At 36.8% G+C, this 20,681-nt stretch overlaps 1 protein-coding gene across 7 annotated transcripts in view; it reads right to left on the reverse strand.

Annotated features, from left to right (window-relative positions):
• Nucleotides 1-20,681, reverse strand: part of LOC126481442 (ribose-phosphate pyrophosphokinase 1) — an 81,769-nt gene that overhangs the window by 3,087 nt on the left and 58,001 nt on the right. For 6 of the 7 annotated variants that reach the window (XR_007587561.1, XM_050105200.1, XM_050105203.1 and 3 more), the window contains 3 exons: nt 2,404-2,627; nt 458-631; nt 215-374 (listed from right to left, as the gene is read on the reverse strand). Coding sequence is in view for 6 of the 7 variants with exons in the window: in XM_050105200.1 (XP_049961157.1) it covers nt 215-374; nt 458-631; nt 2,404-2,627 (558 nt within the window). In the remaining variant the exon portion in view is untranslated. Of the gene's footprint in view, nt 1-214; nt 375-457; nt 632-2,403; nt 2,628-6,853; nt 6,878-20,681 lie in introns of all 7 variants that reach the window. The other variant, XM_050105202.1, reaches the window with a different exon arrangement.

The following is a 20,681-nucleotide window of genomic DNA, read 5'->3' on the forward strand; positions in this document are numbered from 1 at the left end:
CACTGCTATTTCTTCGCACACTATTAAATAGATGAATAATTTAAATTTTATATATTGCTGAAAATTAGAGAAGACTACCTCTTTAGTCCAAAAAGATATTAAGGAGTATAATCAAAGACAGGGAAAAATCACCAACAGGTGGACTGCTATAGTAAAATCTAAGTTCCATAAACTTATTTCTGACATTCATGCTCTTAATGAGAGTTTCACCAACCTGTATCCTAGGACAGTCCTTCATGTGTTGCTCTTGTGGGATAGTGTTGGTTACAACTACTGCTTCGAAACATGCATTGTTTATTCTTGATATTGCAGGCCCCGAAAATATACCATGAGTTAAGATAGCATAAACCTTGGTTGCACCAGCTTCCAGAAGCCTAGTTTTTGAACAAAGAAAATGCAACTGTATCTGCAGTACTCTTTTCTTCTTTTACATAAAAAAATATGAATGTATACTCACTTTTCAGCAGCATGACAAATTGTACCACAAGTGTCAGCCATGTCATCTACCAATATGGCAACTCTGTCTTTCACATCTCCAACCAGCACCATTGCTGCAACTTCATTTGCTTTTTTGCGTTCTTTATGGATAAGTGCGAATTCAACATTCAGCCTATCAGCTATGGATGTAACCCTAAAAAACAGTAACACCAATAATAGTAGCAGCAGCAGCAGAAACAATAACAAGAACTATTCCAGTATCAAGTTAAAATCTTTAGTGTGAGGAGACAGTTTCTAGGAAGTATACAAAAATAAGATGATCCTTCTCCTCTAGCAAAAAACATGAAAAGCATTACAATGACAAAATATCAACACTATGTTTTTCATATCATTCAGATAAATTCCAGAGAAAACCCATGCTGGTCTAGGATAATTTTATTTTCCCTTTGTTAGTTTAACTTTATGCAACATTAATAACTTATTTAAGTTATTGTTCTCTCTTATATAATACAACTAACAACTATGGAATTTGAAAGTAGATTTTGATTCACTGTCATTTTCAAATTATTTCCTGCATCATGTCAACCCCTCACACAGGGTAATGGAATTTTTAGATTTTGAAAGCCAGTATTTAATCCGCCTATTAAATTTAAGTTGAATTTGCTCAGTACTTTCTGTCTGGGCAGCAATAACTTACATTTCTAGCACTCTACTTGGCCTCTGGTCAAAAACACACCCGAAGTGTTGAAGTAATTTGTAAGGGAGGGAGGGGGGGGGGAGGGAGAGGGAGAGGGAGAGGGAGAGGGAGAGGGAGAGGGAGAGGGAGAGGGAGAGGGAGAGGGAGAGGGAGAGGGAGAGGGAGAGAGAGAGAGAGAGAGAGAGAGGGGGGGGGGGGGTGAACATCAATAGCATTAGCGTAAAGGAACCAGTGCAAAGCTAAATATTAGCAATCACTTTTTGCATATCTGTTAATTTCTTACTTTATGCTGCATGAAAACCTACACACTGTCTATGGTATTCTGAGTCCAATTATGAACCTCACTTCCACAGCCTAGAAACTAAGAGAAAATTCACAGTCTAATACAGTTGCTGTGCTGTTATCTGTAAACTTTATTAGTGTTCAGCAATTACAGATGTTAAGTCTATTGATGCATTCTTGCAGGAACAAACACCTTTACATATTTAATGGCACAGAATTAACACACATTCCGATTAGTGCAATCGAAGCAAGGCATTGTGCACTCTGCATATCAACAGTAAATCTATAAGCTATGTTATATTTTACAACTGTTCACCTGCTTACTGCCTATGATTTAAAAGATCTGTGAAATATTTTATACAGAATCAGTGAGTAACGACATTGAACATTAAACTGCTTTTATATAGCACCGATAATCCTAATCTGAGAGCTTTAAAGTGAACATGGCAACTGTACATGAGACTAAACTGTATTTTATGAAGTTGACCAAACAACATTCTTAGACATCAGATTACATTTCTTTTCTGGTGCAGCCACAATGAATTACTAATCCCAGAAATATTAGCTCACGTAATTCCCTAAATGTGACTTTTTTTAAAAACTAGTCTATGCGGATTGACTTTCGTTCTAGAAAATAATCAACATGAGAAAAAAAAAATTGACAATTACGGAGTGAAAAATATTTAAAAATGTAAATATGTTATGCAATTGCATACAATCCAATACGACTAAGTAGTTAGAAATTATTGTTAGCTTTACTTAGTATGTGCACAATTTAAAACATCAGCCTTTGTTGCCAGCTAAAATGAAACACACTCATATATGAGCACATTTTAATAATGTTTATTACTTCCACTAATAGTTATTGGCCATACTTTGAAACTCATCTAATTTTCTCAGATACCATGAGAAGGTAGTTTCATAATGTGAGATTTGTGTAAAATTTAAAATACTGTAACTAGAATACCCAAAAAACTGTAACTAACCTTTTGGCACCACCAGCATCTGGTGATACTATAATACTGTTACGCCATTCTACTATGTTTTCTTTAATCCATTTCAAAACAGCTGGTTCTGCATACAGATTATCTACAGGGATATCAAAGAATCCCTGTATTTGAGATGCATGGAGATCCATTGTAATAATGTGATCAGCACCAGCCACAGATAACATATTTGCCACCAACTTGGCTGATATCGGTGCTCGGCTCTGTCAAAAAATGCCGAACGTACATACAATGTTACATCACATGTACTAAGGTCCATTTGCAACATTATATTGTGGCAAGAAAAATCATAACAAATAATTCTCATATAACCCTTCCTGCAGGGGAGCTGAAGGAGAAATGATTATTAGCTGTATAAAAACACTTCCAAGAAAGAAAAATCAGCAGAAATGTTTACAATGTGTGAATGAAAAACTTAAAAAGTTTAATGTGTTGCAAATGCACCCCAGTTAGTTTAAAAGTAAGTTAGGAAATAGAAATAAAACCATAGTTATAGGAAGCAATGCAAAACACTGATTATTTTGCAATTAGCATTGAAAAAAATACTCAAAACAGACAGGCATAAATATCAACACAAAAACATTTATTTCCAAAGTAACAGTGATTCACTGTAACATATGAAGGCCAAGGAAGTAACAAAATTTGTTATAATTCGTGCAGAAGTCTCATGAGGTTCTTGTTTATTAAAGAAAATGTGCAAAGTGTAACAAGGGTCCACACTCATTTTGTTGGCTGGAATTGTATTGACAAACTTTAGCATAGTTCAATTCTAAACTACCAATTTCATAAGATCTTGTGCGCATAGGTAATTCAGGAGAGCGTTTGTGAATGGAGTTTAATAAAAAATGTCTTCCAGTCTATTCAGAACAGTGTTCCCAAATAGCAGAGGAATAAACCTAAGGATTTATCCCATTTGATTTTATCTACCTATTTGGAAAATAACTTTTCCTCATTTTGTTAATTTCAAATTCTTTGTATTCACGTATTCAAAAATGTACCAACATTCATTTATCTCCAAGACAAGAGAGTTCCCTAAGGGACAATATGTGGAAAGAATTGTAATACGCATAAAAATGATTTTAAGTGCCTTCTCTTTTTTTTTTTTTTTTGCATATGTACAGTGACACACTGCTACCATGCTAATCATCCAGCAATGCTACTACATGGTGCATCCCAACAACACTAGTTCCATATAAGTTAATGCCATGAGTGAGTTGGGTTAAACAGCGAACACAACAGGACAATGAAGCTATACAAACTCTTACATGCAAATAATTGTTAGTAGTTACGTCATTCCTCCTGAAAAGTTTGGGCTATGTGCACTAGCTGTATGCAGCTCTCTCAATGAGCACCAACAGCATCAATATACACAACTTTTGAGATGTAAAAACTTCAGGCACATTTTCTAATGTACCTGTCACTTGTAATGAAATTTCAATTTTGTGTTTAAGACAGTAAGTATGTAGACATAAAACTTACACAATTAACTATAAGCATCAGTATTTTATATGAATGCAGAGCCTATATCAATCCACAATGTTTGCAACATTACACAATTAAAATAAGTGTTCGGAGTTTTAAGAAGGATGGTTTGAAATTCAGATGCCATCAATCAAAAGAATACCTGACAAGGTACTAACACCAGATTCTGAATAAATGTCTAAGAAATGCCTAACTTTTGTTGCCAGCATTATACACTAGCCTCTAAAGATTCTGTCCAACAATGCCAAAAATACAGACAGAATCTTTCTCCCTGTAAAAACTATAGAAACACACCATTGTACAACCATACTCTGGCTATTAACTGATATGTCTTAGTTTAAAGTTAAGCATGACTGACTGAAGAGCATCATACAAAGCAAGTGTGTTCATTTCAAAGACACAGCCAGCAGCCAGTACCATGTACATTTGTGTGTGTACACAATGTCAAACAGAGTGCTGTATTTTCTCCACCCATGCTGTATTTATGAAGACTTCCATAAACAGTTGCTAGTGATAACTTTTAGGTAAGTGTGGTTGTCTGACATGCTTAAGATCACTGACATTGTAGCCAGTGATTGGCAGGAGGAGGGATGAATGCAATACGAAAATGCTATATCCATCCACTAAGATGTGTTTGGTCAGTTACCACCAGATGTTCAATTAACTACTTCATTATCTTCGAGAAAGAAAATCTCTGTGCTTGGGATATTGGTGTATAATCTCTCAAAAAGCTGACACACACATTTGAGAAGGAAAAGGGGGAGGAGGAAGACAGGAGGAAGGTTTGTGAAGAGTCTCAAATAACAAGTCTTGAAATAGGAGACGAATTTCTGAGCAGTACTTGCCTTCAAGATACCAACTTTTTAATACTGTCGATGTGAACACACAAAATGCACAGAGTGGCATATCCTAGTTTTCTTTCATAAAGAGAGGAGAGTGGAATGGAAGGGAAGGGAAGGGAAAGCCACCCACACCCCAGGATGTGACAGACCCACATGTTGTGAGGATGAGAGGACGCAAAGCTCACTGAAAATGTTTTCTGGTCTCCTCTTCGCTACATGGTGGTGGTTCTCATTCTGGGTGAGTGTGACCAGTCCTTTCTTTTTAACCTTTCCCACCAATCACCTCCTTTTCCAAGCAAGGAAGTAATCACACTGTTTAGTGTACTGTGTGTGGGACACGCAGACCTGCAGTGGAGGGGGGGGGGGGGGTGCAAGCACCATTCTTGAATGGCAGAAATTCCCATTAGCAAAGGATCCCTGACTGTACCTATTTTGAAGTGTTGCAAAGGCAGCTCATTTTCAGTTATAAGCAGAAGCATGTACTGAAGAACTGCGTTGTTCAAATGGTATGGAAAAATTACAGATCCTTGCATATGAGCAATGCTGACCAAAATAGGAGCTGTAGTTTTTCCTGTATATGAGGTAGTCATGGCTAGTCAGCCAGGATAATCACAGATTTCCAGCATCTCCCAGATTAAGTGCTCCATCAGTGAACGTGTATGGCACCGTAAATTTCACCTCTAGAAGACCAAATATAAATTAATAATAAATTAATAAAGAATAAGTTATTTTTGACAATGTGATTATGAAACAAAATTTTAAATGTACTGGCTACCTCAGTCTGTAACTTTCTCCACAAAACCTGATTACATAACTTTCTGAATCCAAGTACGAAGATCTGAGAAGCCCATGTGTGCTGATTATTCCATTGAGTGAAATACAAATCTCTAATTCATCCTTCATGGGGAAAAAACACACCAGGACAATGTTTTTTGGAAATGAAAAAGAAACCAAGAGGAACACTAACAAATTCGCAGCTTAATTTTTGCTTATATATTCCACAAATGGATATTTATAGAAACTAAGTTCTGGTGTTATTTCCTATCACATCCCTGTCTTATCCTATCTTTGATTCTGTCTCTAATGGCCTTCTTGGCAACTAGAAGTAACACCCAAAACCACTTCCTTCCTTCCAAACTTTAATACTGGGCTTGCAAAAAAGTTTGTTCGGTCTATTATCTCGTGCAAGTTCATTCCTATCCACTCTTATCAAAATGATATTATATAACTTATTTGCATATTTCCAGTATTCAAACGTTATGATAGTGTCAGCATCGTGTGTTCTACACAACTGCAAAACTGAGCTGCAGTTGATTAATTCATTCAATAAAAATCTGTCAAATGATGTTTTGGAGATCTGAATGTGATGCATTCCTAACAGTCACCTTACAAAGTGCATTAAAAAAAAAATATCTCAAATGTCGAGAAGCAATCTAGAGATGATTATATATATTTCTGTGGGATGAATTAACATTGGTACTTGCTGTTTAAGAAAACATTTCAGTTCCACTTGGACTGAATATAGCAAAACCAACCACTTGTGTGCCATTTGTAACTGATTAAAATAAATGCCAAAGGATCACTTAACCAGATATATGAATTGTTCACAATAATCTAGAGCATAAAATACCGCAAAACTACGCCCCCTTACTGTTTTTAAAGGAGACAGGGGATTCGCTTCACAAATTTATAAATGTTACTAAAGAAATGACTAAAAAGTTGTGTGCTACAGACAACAGCTGACAAAAATGATTCTAGTTTATTCAGTATATAAAACACATTCTATCACTATGACCTAGTACCCTGAACAAACTCATTTGCTAACCCAATATAAATTCAGTAAATGCCACAAGAAATACTTTGAACAAGGCTGTAGTCCACTCAACACTAATCTCATGTCATATAATCCTAAACAATTTAACAAATTAGTTCACAAAAATACAATCTACTGTAGCAGAAATAACTTTTTCGAAAGGGAAAAATAAACTGTTAGGAAAAGAGAGACATTTAGAGTAATCTGATGATTCTGGATTTTTCTATTGTGAATACTGCAGGGAGATTAACAAGAGTATCATTTGCTCACGCTATGTTGACACTGTACTCACTGCTGAAAGAACAGGAGCAAAATCCTGAAATGTGTGAAATGATTGTGTTGTTATATACAGCTGTTTAGCTACACAACTATTGTCCTGAAATAAAATTACCTATAAGTTAATGATCTGTCAAAAATACTACAAATGCCAAGCCGGGAACATAGTTACATTTACAGTTATACAGTTACCATTGTGCAGACAGGAAACACAGCAAACTCTAGAAAGACAAGAAACATGGGTCTTACACCAAGTTATATCTGCAATAAACATCGTTGGCATAAATGTATTGAACTGAAACCCAAACAAACAACAACAAAACAGGTTAAAAGTAGAGCAGAGCTGCCACAGTGACGGAAATAGCTCCAAGATAATCTGTGAAATGATTATGAAACATTAAATTATTTATATGGATACTTCTGTGGTACTGCCTTTGTATTATTTAATTTTCTGTTGCCCACGATACAAAGTCCTTTTGAAGCATATTCTATTCAATTTTTTCACTGCTCTTTCTTAATTTTATTACATAATTTAATTTTGCACAACATTTCCCTTATTGTAGACACTATTGCTCATGAGTATTTGAATGAACCTATTTTTTCACCTCTTTCTCACTCTTATATATGTTCCGTAAGATACATAAATTGTACTCATTCTTCACATAACAACAATATTTTTGTTCTTAATACCTTGCATTGGTTGATCATAAGATTATGGGTACCTGTGCAACCTACAAACAACAGAGCACCTACTGTCTAAATATGAAACGGGTACAAAATCAATTTGTAACGGACTCAAAGCTTGATTTTCAGCTGTAATATAACAACATCCTGATACTTTATTGCTCTTTCTCTTATCTCACCAATCAAAGAACTTTTCTACACAGTTTATAAAATCTATGTTAACACAATAGGTATTTTATTTACTACTACTACTACTAGTACACCCAGAAATTCTTTCATACTGCTTTTCTTGTCAGCTACAGAAACTTAGTTCTAGTGGATTACAAAATGATATGATTAAACTGTACAAAATCACTACAGAAGTATTTATTACTTTGTAGGGAGACTACGTTTTTAAATAATTTTATTAACCACAACGGGGAAAAGGGGTATTGGCCTAAAAGCATGGTTTGTGATATCACCGATTTCAAAAGCCTTCTGCACACCTGTTAGCTTCTTCATAAAGGGATATCTTGTACTAACAAGAAAATCAGTGCCACTTAATTTTGAGCAGTTTGACATATGGTATCTCCTGATGTGCAAGTATGCTACAGTTTACGTCACTACCTCATTTAACAAAATAATCTACACAATTATCTATAATATCTCACTGTATTTGTCATCATATACAAATAATAAAATATGAAAAAATTGACATCATGCCAGAAATGAGAAATCTTTTAAATGATAAAAAGACTCCTCGAAGGCCAAGTGGCGTTATTGCAGAAATGACTGATACACTCACTGACCTGCTGACGTCAGCAAGACTGTCACAAAACACTCGTTCCGTGGGGGGTTTGACCTCTGCCCTATCAGTCAGAAACCACACAATATTTGTTCAGATAAGCCTTCCATTATTTTAAAGGAGTGACTGCCGAACATTTACACAGTACTTAATATAGCATTATAATATTTCTCCATGTGAAAGGGACTTGTGATTCTACACAAGGAAATAATACTCTTTACTTCATGCTGAGTGTTACTTGAAAATAACTACCTATTCTAAATATTAGATGTTTATTTACGCAAATCGTGAAAGACATACCAACAAATCAACTCCATTACCAATTTAAAATTGACATACTTTACAGTCACAAGGAACATTTATTTAATGAAAGCAGACCAAAAGACAGACAGAGGATATCCACAACTGACTAAGCAAACTGCCTCAATGTTAACAACAACAATCTAGCAAAATTTTATATAAGAATGTTACAAGAGTGTCATTATATCTCTGCCACAGGTCACACAAATGGTATCATAACCAGTTATGCCTTATGATCAGATGACCTGTTTGAAAAGAAAAAAGGGTGATAGTACAATACTAAGGAACTAAATTACAAATTAAATACATTATACTAAGTAACTCTTCACCCGAAGAGGTCACAGAAGAGCCCACAATGTAAACACATCTGCAGTGTGATTGTTGGGACTAAAGGCTACCACTGACTATATAATATCTAGTTAACTCCTAAATTGCAAATACAATTTAAGATAAAGGAGGGAGAAACCATAACACACTATGAAGGAATTATCTGAATGGGATGGAAATTGGATGTTATGTGCATGTACAGACAAACAAATGATTACAATTTCAGAAAAATTTGAGAGGAAAGAGTTCACAAACTGAGCAAATAAATAACATGTCTGTTCAACTCGTGCCATTAGGCAAGCAATTATCTCAATTGGCATTCATTGATAGAGTTGCTGGATGTCCTTCTGAAGGATATCTTGTCAAATTTCATCCAGTTGGTGTGTTAGATCATCAAAATCTTGATCTAGTTAGAGGGCCCTGCCCATAATGATCCAAATGTTCTCAACTGGGGATAGACACGGTGACCTTGCTGGCCAAGGTAGGGCTCGGCATGCAAGAAGACGAGCAGTAAAAACTATCACCATTGGTAGGCGGGCATTATCTTACCAAAATGTAAGCCCAGGATGGTTTGACACAAAAGGCAACAAAACGGGATGTAGAATACCATTGAAGTACCGATGTGCTGTGTGGGTGCTGCAGATAACAACCAAAGGTGTCCTGTTATGAAATGAAATGTCATCCCAGACATCACTCCTGGATGTCTGGCCGTATGGTAAGCGACAATTGGGTTACCATCTCACTGCTGCCTGGGACATCTCCAGACAAAGCTGAACCCTTAGAACATAGCAGTATGTCGAGCATATTCTGTGCCCCATTTTGTTGCCCTTCATGCCAAACCACTCTGGGCTTACATTTCAGCAAGATAAAGCTGACCCACACAAGGCAAGAGTTTGTACCTTGTCTTCGTGCTTGTGAAACCCTATGTTGGCCAGCAAAGTGCCTGGCTCTCCCCCCAACTGAGAAGTTTTGAAATGTTATGGGTAGGACCCTCAAACAACCTAGAATTTTGATGGTCTAACATGCCAACTGTACAGAATCTTGGCACAATATCCCTCAAGAGGACATCCAACAACAATCAATCCAAGCTGAATAACTTCACGCAGGCCCGAGGTGGACCAACACATTATTGACTTTATCAATTTATGAAGCTGTTCCTCTTGAATAAATCATCCAATTTTCCTGAAATCATTTGTTTGTATGTACTTGTACATTACATCTACTGATTTCCATCCAATTTGAATAATTACTTTGTGGTGTGTCTTTCTTTTTTGTGTTAAGAGTGTATATATGATTAAGAATATTCACCATGCACAATTGAGTGTGAGAAACCCTTCTCAGGTAAATCAGTTTTACATCGTGAAGTTTCTTAATAATATACCTATTACCAACTTTATACTATGTAGTCAACTGTCACCTTCAGTCCCCACAATCTAAGTGCAGATATGTTTACATTGCAAGCTCTTCTCTGGGAGTCTTCAATTGCAAAATTACTACGTAACAAATTCAAGTACTGTATGGATGGTTGTGAATATAAGTTAATTTGATTTGTGATTTAGTTTCCTAGTATTTTAGTATTCCCTCCTCTTTCTTCTTAACAGATCACCTGATGCCAACTTGGTGATACAGAAATACTGGTTGTGACACCACTTTTGAAATCTGATGTAGAAAACATAATTAAAAAATCACTAACTTCTTAACCAAAGGATCACCCACGTAGGTAATTATTGTCCAACAACAAGCAAAATTTAATTGTAATATTTGCTACAAATACATTAAAAATGCTGTGGTAGCAATGACTGCTCAATCATTTTAATTTACAATGAAATTTTCAAATAAGTCAATGTATTCTGTAAGCCAGAAATGGATAGTGGTGCTCTACAATATAAAAATAGTTTGAGAACAAAAAGCTGCTCAGAAGGTGCAATCTATTCTGGGATGTATTAATCATGCAGTCAGTCACACTGCAAGCCTATGTGATTATGCAAGTAATTTTCTGGATTAATTTATGATGGATTTAATTGGTGTGTTTGTGTGGAGGGGGGGGGGGGGGGGGGGCAGGAGGGAGAAGATAGTGATATTGCAACTGGTTTCGCCACCTCCCTTCCTCCAGTCCAAAGACTGGTCTGATCCAGCTCTCAATGCTTAATTTTGTCTTGTGCAAGCCTCTTCATCTCTAAAGCATCCTACATCTATCTGAACCTGTACTCAAGCATTTGTCTCACTCTACAATTCTCACCCCCCCCCCCCCCCCCCCCACTTCCATTAACAAACTGACAATTAAGGAACTTTTTTTCTTCCAAAAGTTGATAACTGCCCCAATTTTTCAAAATTCAGATTTTTGTAGTTACGAATCAAGCTTCTTGCCATGCATGACCTGCTGAAATCTTCTGGTCAACATTTGATCTTTGGTGTTGAAAACTATGAGTTTATGAAAAAAACTATATTTGTTCTCAGTCAGTTAAACCGAAAGTCAATATGTGCAAACTGTGCTTTGCTTCTGAGACACCTAAAGGCAGGACAATAACGTAGTAAGTCATTGTCAACGATAATCTGACAGATGTTTCTGCAGAACCGATGACAGAAATTAGTGGTTTATATAACAACTTTAACTACTGATTATTGCTCCGTTTGAGCCAGCTTTGTCAGGACGAAGTTTGCAGTAAAAGAGTAAGCTGTTTAACTACAAAATGGAAGTTAATACAAGTGTTTCAGAAAAAGAGTATACCTATAACTTGGTGCTCAGGTTGCAGGAAGTCCTAGTTGAGAGTGAAAGCATACAAGAAATCCAACAAGAATAAGAGAATGCTGGCAACTGCTTGTTCACATGGGATACCAGACATACCAGTGAATCCAAAAGCCTCAGGAAGAAAAGAATACAGAGCTGCTGATCTCACTGATATCACAACTTTTCATTGTCAAGTAGTTTAAACAAAACTGACCAAGATTAATTGTTACTAAAATACGCATTGACATCACCATAACATCAGGAAGGAGGCACAAAGGAAAAATATATTTTGATAAAATCAGCCTAAGGAAAAGAGAGGGCGAAGGAGTACCTGAATGTGCAGCAACATTTCAACCAATGTCAGGGATGTGTAAAGACAGACTACAGTTTAATATTATTGTAGCCAGTATATTTTGTTGTATTTCAATAACCTTTTTTGGCTATTCTGTACTTCTGATTATCAAATATTTATGAAAAATTGTGACACTGAAGTGTTAGTGTTCATTTTGCATAAAAGTGCAATTAAGTATGTTTCTTTTAAGTAATGGCAACGAAAAAATGCAACAGAAAAAACCTCTCTGGACATATATATCAACAAAACTTTTAACCTGCAACTTTGCATTTATTGACAAAACTTTGAAATTTTATCCCTGTACTCCAATAAAAATATTTGATATATGCCTACAAAAGCTGTGTAAACATTACATTACTTTGTTTATGTACTTAGTATATGTGTATGGCATTTAAAAAAATTGTTTCCATGAAAATTTACTTTTTTGCATGTATTGAGTTTTGATAAAACGCTGCTCAATTCCTTGATGCCTTGGGCGTGTTCTATCACCTAATCCCTTAGTAAAGTTGGGCCATGTATTTCCAATTTCCTCAATTCAATTCAGTACCACCTCCTTTGTTATTCCATTTACTCATAAGAGATGGGGGATCCGCTCCTGAACTGATTCATAAAGTTGAATCTTTCAAAGGAGTGAACAATCAGTGATTCATAAAAAAAGAACGGTTGCTCCAAACGTTTCCCACAGCACAGAGAGAGAAAGAGAAAGAGAGAGAGAGAGAGAGAGATAGAGTCGGAGCAGATCAGTGGGGCCTCTGCTGGTCAGAGCACACTGCACGCCACACAACACAGCCAGCGCCGGCCTCTGCCCTGCTTCTGCCTTGGCTGCCTGCATTGTGCAGTGCCCCATTGGATTTTGTGTTTCACATATGCCGTGCCATCTCTGTGGTTCCTCTGCCGCGTGCAGTGTCTGGCGCACCTTAACTTAGCATCGCACTCCGTCGGCGATCGTTTGTCGCACGTCCTGCCCTCTGGGCAGTTGATGCGAGCAACAGGACAGAGAGTCTCCTAGTGCGGAGAACATAAGAACTACTTGCAACAATCTGCTCGCAAGAGAACGGACGATTTGTCTCGGAGCGGGTGACTGGTGGCCGTTCACCTGTACCCCCACCCTCGGAACTCGCCTGCTCAATGCTCACCCCACCACTCTCGACTCTAGCCAGAGCGTTGAGCAAAGCAACTCAGGTGTCACTCTGAGTCTCTGTGGTCTTAGCTCACGCAGTAATACAGCTTGCGGCTCGACCTGCTTGACTCAGCGCCTCTGCATCGGAGTTCGTCTCTACTGGATATTGTTCTTCATAGTAATACCGTTATGTATATTACATAATTATGATATGTATACATCATTTGTTTTTATTTTATTTTTATTTGTTTAAACTGATCAGATTAGGTTCCTGACGGCTCCTCTTACTATAGGATTTTTTATTATGGACACTCGAATTTACGCTTTAATTATAAGCGAACCGATAAATGTATAGCAAAATGTGATACACCAATATTTTCCTTGTTTTATTCTGTGGAAGGCTATATGCAGCACTTTGGTCTTACAGTCAAATTTATATATTTTTTTCTTATTGTAGTACGGATTTTGCGATTTTAAGCGTCTTCGGAAGTAAACGTTCACTTTAAAAATATATGGCTTGCAATGTATTTGTACGAGGTTAATGAAATTTTAATACATTATAGCCAAATATATTGTTAATGTAAATCTCAAGTTACAACATTTTCTGATCACCCAAAAAACCACGATAATGCAAAATAAATCAATAATCAAAAACTTTGTCATATCGTGGAAATTTCAATAAACAATACAAAATTCTTACTCATTATCTGTGTTACTTCAAAATAGGATCAATAAGATCAAAATACAGGTATAGTACTGGAATAAACCAAGTTTAAAGGGCAATGTGCCTTCCATTTATTTTCTATTGTGAATGAGTGGTGAGTCATGAAAAAGAGCTAGTTCATTTCAAGGAGTGAACAGTTCTGATCCGATCTCTGAAAAGAACCGTTTTGCCCATCTCTACTACTCATCTTAACCTTCAACATTGTTCCACAGTACCACATTTCAAAATCTTCTAATCTTCTGAATTGCAAATTGCTCATGTTTAATTTTCCATACACACTACATATTAGATGTTACCAAATTATTCTTTTCAATAATGCTTTTCTTGCTGTTGGCAGTCTGCATTTTATCTCATGTTAACAGAATCTTTCATTGGTTCTTGGTAGAACAACATTATAACAAATGAAATGCACCAGTTTGCTTTTGTTCTACAATGTTACTTTTATTGTGTTAACCGGTTTTCGGCATACAAGGCCATCTTCAGACACTTACTGAGTATTGTTACCAAACAAGTTACACTGTTTGCAAACAACATTGAAAGAGAAGTAACATCTAGATTGAAGCAGAAACATACAGTAAGTAACATCTTTGACAGTGTGGTGGTAATGCAATGAGAAAGTTACTTCTCTTTCAATGTTTGCAAACATTGCAACTTCTTTGGTAACAATACTCAGAAAATCTCTGAAGATGGCGTTGTAAGCCGAAAACCGATTAACACAATAAAAGTAATATTGTAGAACAAAAGCAAATTGGTGCTTTTCATTTATTGCATTTTATATCTTCCCTATTTTGGCCATCATCAGTTATTTTGAGCCCAAATAGCATAACTGATTCTACTTTTAAAACCTTATTTCCTAATCCAATTTCCTCAGCATTGCCTGATTTGACAACATTCATTTGCTCTCTTTAAATGTACAAATGTTATAAACATATGTTTGCTTTCCTTTTACGGAAGCTGTAGAGTCAGTACTGCTTCATATGATTCTACGTTTCTCTGGAACTTCAACTGATCTTTGCCGAAGTTGGTCTCTGCCACTTTTCCATTTTGCTGTAAATAATTAATTTCAATATTTTGAAAACATTAGTGAAAAATTACTGCTATATATCTTCTAGAAACTCAATAACAAGAAGCTTTTGTCAACGCCAAACTTGTTTGCATGAAATTAATTTTATTTGGATAACAGCATATTTCTCTTCCCTGAGGTAACTCTCTTTCAAATGCATAAAATATAATACATAAAACTCAATCAACTGTGAGGCTTATGGAGAACGAGAAGCAATCTAGCCTCTTTCACTGTAGCCACACATGCACTGGCAGTCACGCTGTCACAAGAAGCAGTTCGAGCAATCATTCATGTAGAACTCGTCAGAGTAACCAGGTAGCAATTTGAAGTGAGTCACACTTCTTCGCAAGTGTAAAATTTTACCATCACATCCAGTTGCAGTTTTCTTCATTATTTGTAAGTTAAAATTAACAGAAAACATAGGAAATACAATAATGAACTTCAGTAAAGCTATTGCTGTGTTCTATAACACAATGATTATTCTTCTTATTCTTCTTCTTACCACCACCACCACCACCACCACCACCACCACCACAGGCAGTGCCTTGATGCTCTGGCCACTCATCTATTTTCTGTTTTCTTCATTTCTCGATAATTTTAATACTGCCCATAGATCTTTTATTATTTTCTGTCTTTGCCTTCCCTTCCAAGTTTGTTCCTTCCAATTTACTTGTTAAATACTTATTGCATCTAAATAAATGATAAAAAATGCTCAGTGTTCCTTTTTCTGGATAGATGCTATGAGTTTCCCCTGTTCTACACTGGATATTCTTTCTTATTCAGCTGGGCTCTGTTAGCCTTCTCCAAAGCCACATTTCTGCTGCTTTAAGTTTTTTCTGTCTGCTTTCAACAACGAACTATCTTCAGTCATACGGGAAAACATCATGATCAATTGTGTTTTTTTTTTTTTCCATACTGAACAATATGTTTGCTGAAAGATACCTTCTGTCAGTGAAATCATAACTACAGTTGCAATTCTTTTTCAATTTCCAGCCTGCACCAGTAACACAAACAAACTATCATACAAATGCTTAACAAAAACTAAACATCACAGTGCAAATTAAATCGGTCAGTGGCACATAAATTCATTCTACAGCTACAAAACTGTGTGTTGTGCACTGTGTCCCAAATACGAAAGATCAAAATTACACATATGGTATAGGATCAAACTGAGAAATCTCACAATGATGCTGAATAGTGCTACCTTGAAGAAAAAAAGAAAAAATACACAAATACAGTGTGCTACATGTTACAGGTACTTGCAAACATTCATTTAATGTATGATGTAAGATGATGATGTTTCCGGAAAGGAACATTAATGTACAGTGAAAAGTTTGGTAACAGGTAACCACTAGAAACTGAAGAGGAACTGGTTGATACAGGAACTGGTTGGTATGTTTCCAACTGTTTATCTCATTACACAACAAACAGGGATATTTGGATAGTGCACACAGCCTGATTGTTGTTACTTAAAAGTTGTTATTTTTTACCCTAAAGATTTAGAACACCATCACCTCTTCACTCATTAACATAATCCCTGCCTTCATAATATTTGTGAAACCTTCCCTGCATCTAATTTTGAAAGCATAGCCAATGACTAACACAGATAACTGACAAAGAATTCCTTCTCATTACCATGCACTGCTTTGATATTATGTGCAAAAATTAGTCTGACAAATTCAGGGAATGAAGAAATGACACCATTCAGCAAGTCACAAGCACAATGACATCATCATCCTCTGCATACCCAAGATACTGAGATTAAGCAAGAGAGTGAGATTCACACATAGCTCTGTACCATCTGAACAAGCAATAATCTTCACTTTGTCTGCCATAAATTAGAGTTGACTGTTACATCCATCACATCATTTTGTGTCATTTCCAACAAAACTGTTATTGTCATTTGAGTGATATAGTGGTAAGGAGCAAATTTTCAAAATGTTTGTCACTAACAAACTTTATATTTTTACTACTGTTATTTGCAAAGACAACCTATTTTTAAACTCCATTTTACTACTTGACTAGTATTACACTTCAATACATTACAAAGTTATAAAACAATCAAGTAAACTCTTGTTAACACAGCATGCTACAAATACTACCACATGATAAGATGACATTAAGCACCGACAGTTCACAGAAACGCAGAAGCTGATACATGGTGAGTCAGGACCCAAATTTTGAACTTTTACTGCATGCCATGCAAAGAAAATTAGGCAACACAAAGATGAGGCCCTTTAAGACTACTGTGGAGTCCAACAGAAAAATTTAAATACATTACGAACAGGGCTGATATCTTAAATAATGAGTTAATTTCTATACAGATGGCACACACAATCTCTATTTCATATGATATGAAATGGGGGCCAAAAGACTGATTTATGCTAGCAAAAAGCATCCTTACTCTTTATGAAAACTGCTCTAAGAGAAGCAATTCTTTTAAGCCGTGATGTCATCTAACTGAACACTAAATGAAAAGGACAAGATGTTTTAATCATTAGCAACTTTTCGTAGTATTCTGGCCACATTTGTCCTGCAAAGATTTTATTGCCGTAGTACTTGAAGACAAAGGTGTCTTGTGATTATAAACTCCCATTCAACCACAACTATATCAAGACTCTCATGAAAAAGCAATAAGATCTTTTCCTATTTGATACTCTTGTGTACTCCAAGTTTTCTGTGAAATTTTTGAGTTGCCCAGTAGGTCTAAGCATACACCTTTGAACCAAATTCTTTGGTTTAAGTCCTGTGCATTTCACAAACAGAGAAATGCTATTAAGTGTTGAATTTCCCATGTTACTTATATTTGACTGAATGTACGTGTAATCATATATATATATATATATATATATATATATATATATAAAACCGGACAGATTATAAAAAGAGACTTATAAGACCTAAATGGAGCTGAAATTTAGCAAGTAAAAACTGGTGACGTCACAATGAACAACACCAATGCAACTTGGAATGATGATAACAAAAGCACATTATGACCAAGAAACTTTAGATACTATATTAACAATTTCAAACAAATCATATTTCAAATAGGTAGGAAATAATAATCAGAAAAATTACAGGAGGGGGAAAAAAAGACACAAAACCGGCTTATTCATTACATGTAACACATTAATATGCGATACCCTCGGTATTTTTTGCAACTCAAATATATGCACGGTAAGATGAACATTCCTCTTCTGGAAACACCACCTTATCTTAGCACTGACTGTGTGGGAGGAGAGCTTTACATGTTCGCATGAAGCTGAGGGCTATGCTGACAGTAGAATAGCTACTGGCAGCACCCAAGCGATCCATGCCCAGGGGTGTGTGGGGCACGGGAAGTTGTGTTGTTAATGGAGCCTCAGAGATACAGACAATCTCCCTGACCAGTTAGCTTTACACTGGTGGGGACTCCCCTGGTGTCAACCTGAACTATTCTCAATTCTCTTGAGACAAAATTGGAGAACACAGAAACCAATTTAGAAACTGAGGGGCTTGATGCTATCTCAAATACCTGGCCGAACCAATGAAAGCTGTTATTGCAACTGGATCTGTGGATAGACCAGTTCAAGATTGGACCAGATTCAGATCAAAGCCTTGCCTTGGACCAGATTCGGATCGAAGCCTTGCCTTGCACTGAAAGGAATAAAAGTCTAAGAGATTAGAGAAAAAAGGAAGGCAGACAATGGCTTCCAACAACAAATGGAGGGAATTAAAAGGCCTGGAAACAGACTTCCAAGAAAAGACTCTAGAGTGAAGGGGTTAAACAGACCCCACCCCTTCCAAGGCAGTGAATAAGGGAATGGGGTTGAGTCTGTTACTCCCACTTCCCAGGATAAATGGAACCAGAAAAAAGCTGATGCAGGAAACATGGAAACCTACTTATAGTACTACAGCCTATTTTTAGGATGGCAGTAACCCAACAGCGATATTCACTTGCAGCAGAAAGAGCTAGTTCACATGGCTCACTTTGAAATGATTGGGGAAAACAAGTCAATGCCCCAAATTCAGGAAAGTCTATCTGAAGAAAGGTTCCCTAATTTTCATGACAGAAAGGAATTACAGTCATTGACTGCAAACTGGCACTGATTTAAATCAATGCCCACTCACAGTCAATATCTGTACACACACACACACACACACACACACACACACACACACACACACACGATATCTCTGTAACACATGATGAAGCAACTGGTCAAAACAGCACAAGAACTCTTCAAGACCACAGAGATATCAATCTGAGTACATAAACTACATGTTTCTCCAATGAATGAGTGCAGAACCAGGACGCCTCAACAGATGACTTGAGGATAATCAACCAGAATTTGGCATCTGACAGCCAATCCATTGGGATAGAAGTCTGTGAGAAATCCCTGAAGACAATGCGAGAGTAGAACCTAATACTGTATCTACAGGTATCTGAAGTTACAGTCAAGATAATTAAGGATATCAGAAGTGACAATGGCAGCTGGAAATGTTGCCTACAATTGCCTTCTGGGAAGACAGGGAGTGGACATGGTCTTGATCCAGGAATTATATAAGGGGGTGGGGGCTGCAGATCAGGCATCCAAGGAACTGGAAGTAAGCCAATTTACTTAAGATATATAAAAGAACCTCAGAATATGCATTTATGTTAAGAATGGAAAATCATTCATGCTGATGGGAAACTCTGTTCTAGAGACTTAGTGACTATCTGAATGAAATGGCATGAGGAGGGGTGCAAGAGTGAAATTTTACTGGCCTCAGATTATCTCCCTTATGAGAACAGTACTGCTCCATCCCACGAAGGGAGGAGACTGGTGGACAACTGCTTGTGGGTGAATACACAATTGGTGGTTGGCTGTAATGTCAATGCCCACAATCTGGTGTAAAGAAATAGCTGTGACAGCAGCAGAGGTGAGCAGCTACTTGAAAATCTATTTGAGAGTAACCCAAAAATATTTAATAGGTGTACGGAAGCTATCTACAGGGATCAAAGAAGAGTAAAGTAATTGACATAATGTTTGGGTCCATCCTATTAGGTACTCGTACACAAATCAATGGCCTGTTGCAATGGAGCAATCTTAGCTGACCACGTGTATATTAAGTCTGGAATTGAAATTGGAGTTAGACAGGCTATAGGAATCCAAGGAAGAACAGAGTCGTATAGGAAAGACCTTAACTTGTGCTTATCGGAAGTTAAATACTTGATAAGAAATCTAGTACATTCAGAGGAAATTGCAGATGAAGGGATAACTGCCATCAGTAACTAATACTTAAAAAACTGCCCAATCACCAAAAAGTGCACAAACAGGAATAAACCTCAGTTGAACAATAATCCTGAACTGCAACAGGTAAGAAGACTGTTCAACCTGACAAGAAGGAGAAGGTAGTCAGCAAAATACTATTAAGGAAGCAAAGCAGTCATCCTGGAAGGTATTCTGTGACAAGGCAAAGATACAGCTGTCACGGCCAGACTTCACAAAATACTCTTACGATTACCAACAAACCCAGGAGGCTCACTAAGGAAGGAGGACATTGGGTATACAGGGACGGTGCACGAGATGCTGGACGTGGTGCTCAAGATTCACTTACCTTAATGCTAACCAGCAAATTTTACAGACCAAAATTCAATCCTTGTGAGGTTCCAGTTCACATGTAATCAAAGTGGTGGGAATGTTTCAGCTGTTCAAGTCACCAGGCCCATATGGAATCTTTCGACTATTGTAACAAGCAGAGAGGGATTAATCAGACTCATATTCAAGCTGTTTAGAGCC

Source organism: Schistocerca serialis, chromosome 5, assembly GCF_023864345.2.
Source record: "Schistocerca serialis cubense isolate TAMUIC-IGC-003099 chromosome 5, iqSchSeri2.2, whole genome shotgun sequence".
NCBI classification, from domain to species: Eukaryota; Metazoa; Arthropoda; class Insecta; order Orthoptera; family Acrididae; genus Schistocerca; species Schistocerca serialis.